This window comes from Nansenia antarctica (assembly GCF_963989245.1).
Source record: "Nansenia antarctica genome assembly, chromosome: 8".
Lineage (NCBI taxonomy): Eukaryota > Metazoa > Chordata > Actinopteri > Argentiniformes > Microstomatidae > Nansenia > Nansenia antarctica.
This window is the reverse complement of record NC_137678.1, coordinates 32,305,746-32,318,245: the sequence shown is the minus strand read 5'-3', so window position 1 is coordinate 32,318,245 and position 12,500 is coordinate 32,305,746. Positions and strand designations below refer to the sequence as shown.

Genomic DNA, 12,500 nt, shown 5'->3' with positions numbered 1-12,500 from the left:
ACTCGTCCGACAGGCCCGTCTTGGTAAGACGCAATGCTAAATTGGCCGACGTCTTCTCCTGCATTGCGCTCGAGGACATGGATGAGACCGGACCTGCTGAGGTCCCACTACTCAGTTGCTGTCAAGTAACCCCGTCCAGTGAAAATGCGGCCCGCACTGTTGATGAGGAACTGAAGTACATGGGATTGAGTGGGCTCGACATACACTCTTGTGACGTGTCTGAACAGTGTAGAAGCAAGATGGCTGACCTGGTTGTACGCTACAAGGACATCTTCTCACGCCATCACCTGGATTGTGGAGAGGCAAAGGGCTTCATACATCGCATTCACCTCTCAGATCACAGGCCATTCCGGCTCCCATTCAGACGAGTGCCCCCCAGTCAGTATCAGAAGTTGCGCCAAGTACTGAGTGAGATGGAGGAGAAAGATATAATCAGGAAGTCAACCAGTGAATATGCATCTCCGTTGGTTCTTGTATGGAAAAAGAACGGAGATCTCCGTATCTGTACAGACTTTCGCTGGCTGAACAAGAGGACCCTGAAGGATGCTCACCCTCTCCCTCACCAGGCCGACTGCTTAGCTGCACTTGGAGGTAACTCCTTGTTTAGTACTATGGATCTAACCTCAGGGTTTTATAACATGCCACTACACGAGGATGACAGAAAGTACTCTGCCTTTACAACACCTATGGGCTTGTATGAGTATAATCGCCTCCCGCAGGGCCTCTGTAATAGTCCTGGGAGCTTCATGCGTATGATGACTAGCATTTTCGGAGACCAGAACTATCTGAGCTTACTGGTTTATCTGGATGATTTATTGGTGTACGCCCCTGATGAGAGGACAGCTCTGGAACGCTTGGAGATGGTGTTCAGTAGACTGCGTGGTCATAACCTGAAATTGGCCCCCAAGAAGTGTTTTTTTCTCCGGAAATCCGTCAAATTCCTCGGCCACATAATTAATGACAACGGTGTGTTGACTGATCCCAGCAAAGTTGAGAGCATCGCAAAGATGACAAGTGCTGACCTGATGGAAGCGGACGGTGTAACCCCCTCACAGAAACGAATCAGATCTTTCTTGGGGATGATCAATTATTACCAGCACTTTGTGCCTAGCTTCTCCGCTATTGCAAAGCCTCTCTTCTCTCTGTTGACGGGCCAGAAGAGAAAAGGGAAGGTGAAACAGTCCAAACAAAGGTCACAAAGCAGGAAGTTGAAGGTTACTGACTGGACCCCCGAAACGGAGCAGGCTTTCCAGAAGCTGAAAACGGCGCTGGTTGAGACGGCTGTCCTGGCTCACCCTGATTTCAGCCGTCCCTTCATGCTGTCAACGGACGCGTCCCTTGATGGCATCGGTGCTGTCCTGTCGCAGATCCAAGAGGGTGAAGACCGAGCGAGGCCAATCGCATTCGCCAGCAAGTCCCTCTCTCTGTCTCAGAGAAATTACCCAGCCCATCGGTTGGAATTCCTAGCCTTGAAGTGGAGTGTCTGTGACAAGTTCAGCCATTGGTTGAAGGGGCATGATTTCACTGTTTGGACGGACAATAATCCATTGACTCATATCATGACGAAGCCCAAGCTGGACTGCTGCGAGCAACGATGGGTGGCTAAGTTAGCGAGCTATAACTTCGACATCAAGTACGTGCCAGGCCCACAGAATGTTGTCGCTGATGCCTTGAGTCGTGTGCCTTTCGTCAAGCAGAGAGTCAGTCACAGATTACTTGAAGAGCCCTACAAGAATCTCCTCTCCGAAGTCCAGGATGTGTCGAGTGCTTCTGTACAGGACGCCTTCCGGTCGTCCAATGATAGTGGTGACACTCCACGCCAGGTAGAGAGTTACGCTCAAAGTGTCCCATCACCTCTGCATGTCCACGCTCAGTCTATGGAGATGGATGAAGTGTCTGTTGTTCTACAGTCATATGACGATCTGTGGGAGGTCGGAGCAAGAACGCGTGCTGTAGCAGTCTTGCACCATTTGCCTCAGTTAGTCCCAGGTGGTCAGGACTCACTTCCTGCTTACAGTGAGAAGGAACTCCGGGATGAACAGCTCAGAGACAGAACTCTCTCTCGAGTCTTGTACTATGTGGAGAGACATCGGAGACCCTCCAGGAGAGAGAGAGATAAGGAATCAGTCACAGTCATGAGGTACCTGAAGCACTGGGAGAAACTTGTTGTGAGCAATGGGATACTCTACAGAGTCTCGAGGGATCAAGTCGTGAAGTCAAAACGCCGCCAGTATGTGGTTCCTGAGTCTAAGAAAGTTGAAGTTCTGAGAGGTGTTCATGACCATGCCGGCCATCAAGGTCAGTTCAGGAGTCTTGGCTTGGCCAGACAGAGGTTCTTCTGGCTCAACCTCGACAGAGACGTAGGAGACTACGTCCGTAACTGCCAGCGGTGTATTGTCAGTAAGACTGTTGAACCTGCTGCGAGGGCGCCTTTGCAGAGTATCACATCAACCAGGCCACTTCAGCTGGTTTGCATTGATTTCTGGTCAGCGGAGGACTCAAGGAACAAGTCAGTTGATGTGTTAGTTGTTACTGACCATTTTACAAGAATGGCCCAGGCATTCCCCTGCAAAGATCAGTCAGCCAAACAGGTGGCGAGAGTTCTATGGGACAAGTTCTTCTGCGTCTTTGGGTTCCCAGAACGTATCCACAGCGACCAGGGAGCTAGCTTCGAGAGTCAACTAGTGAGTGAGCTGCTCAGAGTCTCCGGTGTCAGAAAGTCGCACACAACCCCGTATCACCCGATGGGTAACGGTAGTGTGGAACGTTTCAATAGAACTCTCGGTAACATGATCCGAGCGCTTGAACCAGAGGCAAAAATCAACTGGCCGAGGCGTTTGCAAACTCTGACGTTCATGTACAATAGCACAGCGCATGAGTCAACTGGCTATGCACCTTTCTATCTGATGTTTGGGCGTACTCCTCGTCTCCCTGTCGATATACTCTTCCGGACAGTCCTGAATGATCCAGCTGTGGTCAGCTACGACAAGTATGTGATGTCTCTCACGAAGGATCTGAGAGAAGCTATGGTCATAGCCCAGGAACATGTCATAAAAGAACAGCACCGTCACACAGAGCTCTACAACAGACGAGTAAAAGGGCCCACCATTGACGTCGGAGACCGTGTGCTGTTGGCGAACAAGAGAGAGAGAGGAAAGAGAAAGGTGGCTGATCGTTGGGAGTCTACTGTATACACTGTGGTGGATAGGAACTCTGAGACTCACACATATAGGATACAAGACACTGTCACTGGACGAGAGAAGGTAGTCCACCGTAATCTATTGTTGTTGGTGAACTTTCTGCCGGTGTATGATACGAGTGTGATCTCTGACCCAGTTTCATCCCTGTCTGCTGTTCATACATCAAATGAGCCAAGTGACATGTCTGTATCGGAAGTGGAACAGGATTCCTTGCCTGGGGAAGTGAGTAGAGGAACCGCGTTCGAGTCGGAGAGAGTGGATTCCTGTCCTGGGAGTGAGGGAGGGGAGGTTGAAGACATGGAGTATGGGGGAAGAGCTGTTCGGGAGAGGGATGTTCCCTTGACTGTTCCAGAGCCCAAGGATCCCAAGGGAAGAACCCTGGAGTGGGTCACCCAGTTACCATTCCCTGACCACTCACGGACAGAGGCTACTAACACTGTAGTGTCTTCAGTCTCGTTTGCCCCTCAGAGGGTTCCCGAGCAGATGGCTGAGGAGCAAATGGTAGATCAGTCCATTAACTCTGATTCTAGATTTGTGGTTAGCGCTGATGATTGTACTGATGTTTCTGGTAACACAAATCAGACAGATGATGCTAGTGACACACAGCGTACTGACACTTTAGCTTCTGTCACACAGTGTGAACATCCTAGTACAGTCACACAGGTCAAGTCCAAGTTTGGTCGCCTTATCAAACCAGTTGACAGATTGATTTATACTATGTCAGGACAAGACATTATCCAAGACACTAAGTCAAACATTCGAGCTGTTTGCAGGTCAGTGTTCCAGGCTTCCCACAGTTAGATAAGCCGAAGCTCAGTTCAGTGCATGTATACACTGTGCACACTGACATCCTATGACATATAGGTTTGTTCGTTATTCTGATTGTTTCATAAGAGGTTGTGGCCTCTTGAAGGCTAGTAATACACAGTGAAAATAGGGTCTTGTGGGGTGTAGAACGCATCCTACCGCCAGTAGTTGGTTGGAGAGGTAGTTTACCTCTCTTTCCACTTCATCCTTATAGGATACTTTTCAAGTTGGCTGTCCTGTCCTTTGGCGGCCCTATGTAATAGTGTAAAAAGTAAAAAGTAGTATTTAAATGTATAGTTGCTGCTCAAGGTTGGCGAAATTCAGGGGAGGTGGGTGTAACAGAGTTGGGAATGTATGTTTAGCTGTGGTGAATGTAGATGAGTTTCGCCGTGCTTTGAGCAGCCCTGGTTGTTGTTGGAGCCCCCCTTTGGAGTTTGGGTGTACTGCAGGTCTGCACGTTCGTTTGTCCTTCTCTTGTTGCCGTACTTGCGGTGGTGCGTCAGAAAATGGCCGCCAGCTTAATGGGTATGTGCGCATGTAAAACGCTCCTCGTGTTTTGTTGTTTGTATGGAGAATCTTGTAATGTAGGGTGAAAATGTTGGTGTAGTACTGTGCTGTTTGTTTTTACATGTATTGTGATGTATTGTGATGATGTGAAACAGAACATTTATTGTATGTTGTTTTGAACGTGCAGATTCACAAGCAGACCAGAGAAGAATTGTGTTCTATATGTCTTCTCTGCAGGTATGTCGCTCCACATGTTGTTTGTAATTGTTATTTGTAATGTTTGAGGGAAGTTTGTGTTCTTTCTGTGAACAAACTGTCCTGATGTGAAATGTACATAGACGGTGGACCGAGAAAATGGCCGCCAGCTTAATGGATTCACAAGCAGACCAGAGAAGAATTGTGTTCTATATGTCTTCTCTGCAGGTCAAATAAAAGGATTGATTGAAAGAAGTTTGGCTGTTTGACTATCGTTACATCGGCAACAAATCAAAATGTTCTGATGTTTTATTTTGAAACACGTTGAAATACGTTTCAACGTCGTTGAGAATCACAACACAAACTCGCTAGTCAAGCCAAAATACTGCAACTACGCAATGGATTGGGTGAGTAATCCCCACTGCTATCTAGTTAACTATGACACTACTTTACAAAACAAGCTGTGTAAGTTGACTAGCGATGTGTCATTGATTTTTAACAACGCGGAAATGTATTCACATTTTTTAAAAGAAAAGTCAGAACATTAAATCGGATGCCGATTCTGCGGACCAAAACACTAGAAGGTGTCACATATACAGTACTTCTGTTAAAGAGTATATTGTTGTAAGGTAAACAATGTTGTGAGAATGTTTCTCATCCTATAACTTCATACTATGATCACCAATGCATTCCTTATACATCGTTTTTACAAAATACACATTTTTCAGTGATGACAAGAAGTCCTTTACAGACAGACCGATGATTTGGTCAGCCATGCCACAGCAAGATGAGGCACGGTCTACCCACCCACCCACTTAGCACACACACACACACACACACACACACACACACACACACACACACACACACACTCCACACACACACACCACACACACACACACACACACACACAAACACACACACACACACACACACACGCACACACACAGCTGTGACTAAAACAAACACCACAACTGACAATGGAGAGAGGAATGTGTTTATAATGGGAAGCCTAAAGTACATGACCTGTCAATCATGCGAGGACAACACACATCCACCAAGGGAACAAAGGGGTGGATGTGGGCGGGACTTCCTACTTCTTTCTCTCCTTAATTACAATATCTGCTCTTTTCCCTGATGGCTGTGTGTGATGTGAAGTGGAAGTGTCACTAAGTTGCCCATCAGGGAGGAGTACAAACTGGGAAGTGTGTGTGAGTGTGTGTGTGTGTGTGTGTGTGTGTGTGTGTGTGTACTACTTTTCCGCATACAAACACACTGTTTGACGTAACAGAATCCCTTTTCAAATACATTTTTGATTAGCCTATCTCGCTTGGATGGAACATTGGCTGCAAGCAGCTGCGATAGTTAGTCACATTTTGATTGGCTTTGAAGTGAGACGCAATGTTTCGAGAACAACAACCCCTTCACCATTTTCATTACTCTGGAAAAGAGCAAATGAGTAAATATATATATATATATGCCATTGAGCTGACAACATTGCGCTGAGTGTGTATATTTCTCGGTAGATGGTCCCAGCGGGAATCCAGCCCAAATCCAAGCGTTGTTAGCACTGTGCTCTACCCACTGAGCCACAAAGGACCCTTGGACCAATCAACTTAGCTTTCAAAAATGGACATACTGTAGCTGAAGTGGTTGAAAAATTATTTGGCTGTTAGTAGGAACACTGCCTACGTCAGGGATCAGTGAACATGATTGTCTGTTCCATGTTGAGCTGCTGATCTCTGTAGCGCCTTTCTGCCCCCCCCCCCCCAGGCTCTCTGGGGTCTCCCCGCCTTTCTGCCCCCCCCCCCCCCCCCCCCAGGCTCTCTGGGGTCTCCTCGGTTGGAGACTGCCAACCGAGGTTAGTATCTATGTTAACAACCACTGCGGTGATTGCAGGCTTTAGAGGACCCCCCTGTCTCTCCCACTGTACCTGTGAGTTGTGAAAGGGAGATTTCTGGCCCCTCTGTGTTGCCGTAGACAGCGTGGATGCTGACTGTGTAGACGGTCTGCGGGTTGAGCCCGTCGATGCGGTGGAACAGAACATTTGGCTCCAGGTAGCGGGTCTGTGGACTGGTACCATCTGCGTGTGTGTGTGTGTATGAAAACACAACATGAATAGAAAGATACTCCCAGTCACACGTTTACTTCTGCAAGTATTCATCTGGATATTTCTGTTACTTTTATTAAGTCAGACTTAATCAAAACATATACAGGTGCAACTCCAAAAATTAGAATATCGTGCAAAAGTCCATTCATTTCAGTAATTCAACTTAAAGGGTTAAACTTAAATATTATATAGACTCATTGCATTGTACATATGCATGATTATACTTTTCAGAGGGCTGACATTTCTGTATTTAAAATCCTTTTCTTATTGATTTCATGTAATATAAAACATTTCTGAGATATTTAATTTGGGGTTTTCATAAGCTGTAAGCCATAATCATCAAATTGATAACAAATAAAGGCTTTAAATATCTCGCTTGGCATGTAATGAGTCTATATAATATCTAAGTTTAACCCTTTAAGTTGAATTACTGAACTTTTGCACGATATTCAATTGTTTTGAGTTGCACCTGTACATGCAAAATACTGTTCAGACACACAATTGGGGGCAAATGTAACGCACAGTGACATCAGAAATCAGTATCCTATCGTTGCCCTCCTTGTATCCATCTCTAATGATCCAGAATGCATTGGAGTGCAAAATATGGTACCCATTCAAATTCTTGACTTGTCAAACGAAGTTGGCTGAAGTCTTCCCTTACCTGGGCCCCAGGTGAGTTTGTACTCTGTGGCTCCTACGATGGGACTCCACTCTGCATCGATGGAGGAGCTGGTGTAAGAAGTCACTTTGAAGTTGGACACGTAGCCCAGAGGAGCTGAGGGGAACAGGACACAAGAACACACTGTTCACCTCTGAAATTCCTTTTGTGCAAGACATAGAGGGAATGACAAGAACCTCAATAATAATAATAATAATAATTCATTATGTATATAGTGCTTTTCCGGGGCTCAAAGACGCTGACAATTATGGGAAAGACAGAAACACAGAAACAACAAGCAACAGATAACATGAGCACATATAACACAGAGTTAACAAACAGGCACAGGGAGCAATTAACACAGCAATGCCTAGTGGGGGGAGGGGGGTTATGGTTAATATTCTTGGCAACATTTTTGGCATTTAGCAGACGCCTTTATCCAAAGCGACTTACAACAAATACATGTGTCTAAGTAAGTGAATCATCTATCCATCAGTCATCGCAAGAAAAAGTAATCTATTAGTAGTAATCTATCCATTGGCAGTCATAATGCTAGAAGAGCATTTTTTAAATGTATTTTATTTACAGTAGAGAAACTGTAGAGGGGTAGAGGGGATGGAGAGGTCTCCGGAGGGACAGTTAAGGTGTAGCCTGAACAGATGGGTCTCAGTATATGGAGGATAAAATAGCATTGGCAATGGGAGAACGTTTTTAGTTTTAGTTCCATTCATTTCATTTCAACATGAGTTAAATCCATAAAATAGAAGAACAGAGAGAGAGAGAGAGAGAGACAGAGAGAGAGAGAGATACATGAGAGGGAGAGGTGGAAACAGAAGCAACCTTGCATGGCCCGACTGTACATTCACTCAGGTACTCAACTAAGGTGGATGGATTAGCCCAGCCCAGTACAGCCCAGCCCAGTACAGATCAGCCCAGCCCAGTACAGCTCAGTCCAGTACAGCTCTGCTCTGTTTAACTCCGCAGTGTGAGTTAGACTGTTTGAAGGGTGGGATTGGCATTGATACTCACAGGTGCGGAAGGTGGCGGTGATCCCAGGTCCTACCAGCGATCCAAACAGGACGTAGAGAGAGAGGACGTACTCTGTGTCGTGGACCACGTTCTTCAGGAGGTGCTCCGTCACACTCCCGTTCAGAGCGACCTGCCTCGGCCTGTCACGGCCCACATACTCTGTTAGGGACAGAAACAACATCAGAGAAGCACGAAGAAGGTGTAGTGGTTTTATATCATGTTATACTGAGAAATGTAAGTCTCTCTACAGTTTGGTGAATCTAGCACTCAAGGACCCATTTCCACCAAGTCCCATTTCCTTCCTGTAAGGGACGGGCCAAGATCTGTGGCGCAGTGAATAATTCTGACTATGGAACTATAACTAAACTAAAAGATTTGTATACTATGACTGGTTCCCAAGAATAGTGACCTCATGACCAAGGACAGGTCTATAAATATGAGTCGCACCCATCGTTGGGGGCTTCCTGCTTGCTTCTTGCTTTTGGGCCATTGCTTCTTGCTTATTGGTCTGCTCATTTATCTCTGCGCTCATGTAACTTGGCTTAATAAAAGGCCTCTTTGGAGACAATTGATCTAAGCTCTTTGTGCTTTATAAGTTCTACTCAATCTATTAAGAATCAATTATATCCACGACAAAGGCCCTAATCACTGACCTGAGATCAGTTTTGTATTGTTAATACCTAATAGTAATAACATTTGGGCAGGGAGGGTTGGTCCTAAGGGTAATCTCTACCTAGAGTCACAAAGAAAGACTTCCCGGTGGACAAGGCATTGAGCCAATCTGGCCTAACCAATGAATTGTATTAACCAATCACAAACAAGAGGAAATAGATGTCTTTGACATGATACCACTGACAACATGTATTATAATTACCCAGCAATTGATGAGGGAAATCATTTTGTGAAACATTATTGGCACCCAGTGACAGGCAAATCCAATTAAACAACAATGCAACATAACAATGCAATTCTCACTTTGCCACCTCAACATAATTCTAATTCAAAACAGGCATTCCCCCAGTTCTTTTTTAAAACGGTGTGTCGTTGAGAATGCGTGGGGGTGCGGTGATCCAAACACAACCAAAGCAACATCATCATCATCATCCTCATCATCATCATCCACACATGAAAGGAAATGTAGAAATGTGGAGGAGGAAGAGGAACCCCAACAGAACCTTCCTCCTGTTTCATGTGATCCTGATCAAGGGTATCCCTCCACCTTTCAGACACACACTTGTTTATTTAGTTCTTCCCTCTGTTCCTGCCACCCCCTCATCCCCTCATTAGAAGAGCCACCAGATTCCTCTTCTCCTCTCCTCTCTCTCCCCCTCTCATTCTCAGGTCTTCTTCTCTTTTATGAGGGGGTGACCATGCCACCTGTCATATTATATTGTGACAGGACAGACAGACGGACAGACTGTCGGACTGAGGTGAGATCCAATGCTAAGGGTCGTGTTTCTTTTCAAAGACATCCAATCAAAAGGTTCTGTCACACACACACACACACACACACACACACACTCACACACACTCACACACAACAGACACACACACACACAACACACACACTCACACACAACATACACACACACACACACACAAATCTACAAAGCTGACTGTTAAACACAGGCATCACATCTTGTGTGATGTAAGGTGGTAGGTGGTGACAGGATGAGTCACTGGGGTGAGGGGGGGGGTGGTGAGGGGGGGTGGATATCATCATAGATACATCACATAAACCAGAGGGCTGGGGTAATAGAGGAATGAGAGAATGAGACAGGTGGAGGAGAGAAAAAAGTGAGTGTGTGAGTGTGTGTGTGTGTGTGTGTGTGTGTGTGTGTGTGTGCATGTAAATGTGTGTGTGTGTGCGTGTGTGTGTGTGTGTGTGTGCATGTAAATGTGTGTGCGTGTGTGTGTGTGTGTGTGTGTGTGAGTGTATGCAGTATGTGCTTTGAGTTGCATTTCATGTACGAACTTACTTACTTACTATGCATGTATGCGTGTGTGTGTGTGTGTGTGTGTGTGTGTGTGTGTGCATGTACATGTGTGTGTGTGTGTGTGTGTTTCACCTTGAGTGGGTCCCCAGGCCAGCCTGTACCCAGTGGCCCCGGGTACAGAGTTCCAGGTGATGACGGCACTGTTGGTGCTCACAGCCGACGCCTTCAGAGTCTGGACTGCACTGCTCTCCACTGGAGGGGAGGGGGAGGGGGGGAGAGAGAGAGAGAGAGAGAGAGAGAGAGAGAGAGAGAGAGAGAGAGAGAGAGGAGAGAGAGAGAGAGAGAGAGAGAGGGAGAGAGAGGGAGAGAGAGAGAGAGAGAGGGAGGGAGAGAGAGGGAGAGAGAGAGAGAGAGAGAGAGAGGGAGGGAGGGAGAGAGAGAGGGAGAGAGAGAGAGGGAGGGAGAGAGAGAGAGAGGGAGAGAGAGAGAGAGAGATGGGATGGAGACTGGTCAGTACAGAGCTATACCACATGCATCAGGCTTCTCTCTCTCTTTCTCTACACACACACACACACCCAACCACCCCCCCCCCCCCCCCACACACGCACGCACGCACACACACACACACACACACACACACACACACACAGTGCTACACACACTGTGCATACTAAAATAGCATCTTCATCTCTCTAATGCCCACATGTCTTATAGACCACCCCAGTGACTGACATCGTGATCTTAGAATGATAAGGTTCTATCTCCGTTTAGGGCAGTTCAGAGATATTGAGCGTCAACGTTTTTACATTCCATTATGTTTTGTGAGATGGAACCTTTGTATTTTATGAATTACTATGTCAACATTTAAAAAAATAACACCACACAGGCATTAATAAACATCTAATGGATCAGATTATGTAAAAAACTAAATTTTTACAAAAATGGAGATCCTAGAACCTTATAATTCTAACGTCACGACATGTCTTATAGACCACCCCAGTGACTGACATGTCCGATAGACCACCCCAGTGACTGACATGTCTTATAGACCACCCCAGTGACTGACATGTCTTAGCCCTGGTGGAGATGACCGGCCCCTCGATGTCCACAAAGATGGGGTTGATGGTGATGGCGTAGTCCGTGCCGGGCTGCAGGCCCTGGATCATGTAGAAGTTGAAGTTCTCCCCCAGGTTGACGTTCTCTCTGTGACCTTCTGGGGATGAGGGGCAGACGGAGGAGGAGAGAGCGATGGGGAGGTTGGATGGAGGAGGAACACCAGCATGACAGGATCATAAATAAACGTGTTACTATTTGTGACAGCAGCTGGTGAAAGCGGGGACAAGTCGGCAACCAAACAAATGTTCAGACTTTTCTTCTGAAAAATGTAACTAAATGTCAACGTTTGTTGGAAATCAATGACACACTCGCTAGTCGAGACAAAATATTGCAATGCAATGGATTCGGTGTGTAATCCCCATTACTATCTAGTTAGTGTAGAGTACTGGGGATTACTCAGCAAGTCCATTGCATTGCGATCTTTTAGCTTGACTAGCAAGTGTGTCATCACATGTTGACATTTCTTTACATTTTTCAGAATAAAAATCGGAACATTTTGATTGGTTGCCGACTTTTTCCCGCTGTCACCAGCTGCTGTCACATTTGATGAAACATTATATCTGAAGTCTGCTGATAAGAAAGCCAAAGGACAAAGGACTTCTGGGAGGTCAGTCAGGCCAGGAGTTTTTCCTGACCATGCAATATATAACCAAGACAAACTCTGGGCTCTCGTCGTCATAGGTGAGGTCTGACACAGTACTGAGAGGGCTATGTTACCTGTAGAAGTCCAGGTGAGTCGGTACCCCGTGGCGCCCTTCACTGACGGCCAGCGGGCCTGCACCGTGTCTGTGGTGGAGTTCTGGACCAGCAGCTGCTGGACTGGCACCAGTTTTACTGCACAAAACACACACACACACACACACACACACACACACACACACAGACACACACACACAAACACACACAGACACACACACACACACACACACAGACACACACAC

The 12,500-nt window shown here is 46.3% G+C and overlaps 1 protein-coding gene across 1 annotated transcript in view; it reads right to left on the bottom strand.

Moving 5' to 3' along the window:
* Nucleotides 1-12,500, bottom strand: part of col7a1l (collagen type VII alpha 1-like) — a gene marked incomplete at both ends in the record, with an annotated part of 123,082 nt that overhangs the window by 85,916 nt on the left and 24,666 nt on the right. The window contains 6 exons of the mRNA XM_080538281.1: nt 6,643-6,792; nt 7,481-7,594; nt 8,507-8,665; nt 10,576-10,695; nt 11,510-11,656; nt 12,277-12,393. Of these exons, the coding sequence (XP_080394407.1) occupies nt 6,643-6,792; nt 7,481-7,594; nt 8,507-8,665; nt 10,576-10,695; nt 11,510-11,656; nt 12,277-12,393 (807 nt within the window). The remainder of the gene's footprint in view (nt 1-6,642; nt 6,793-7,480; nt 7,595-8,506; nt 8,666-10,575; nt 10,696-11,509; nt 11,657-12,276; nt 12,394-12,500) is intronic.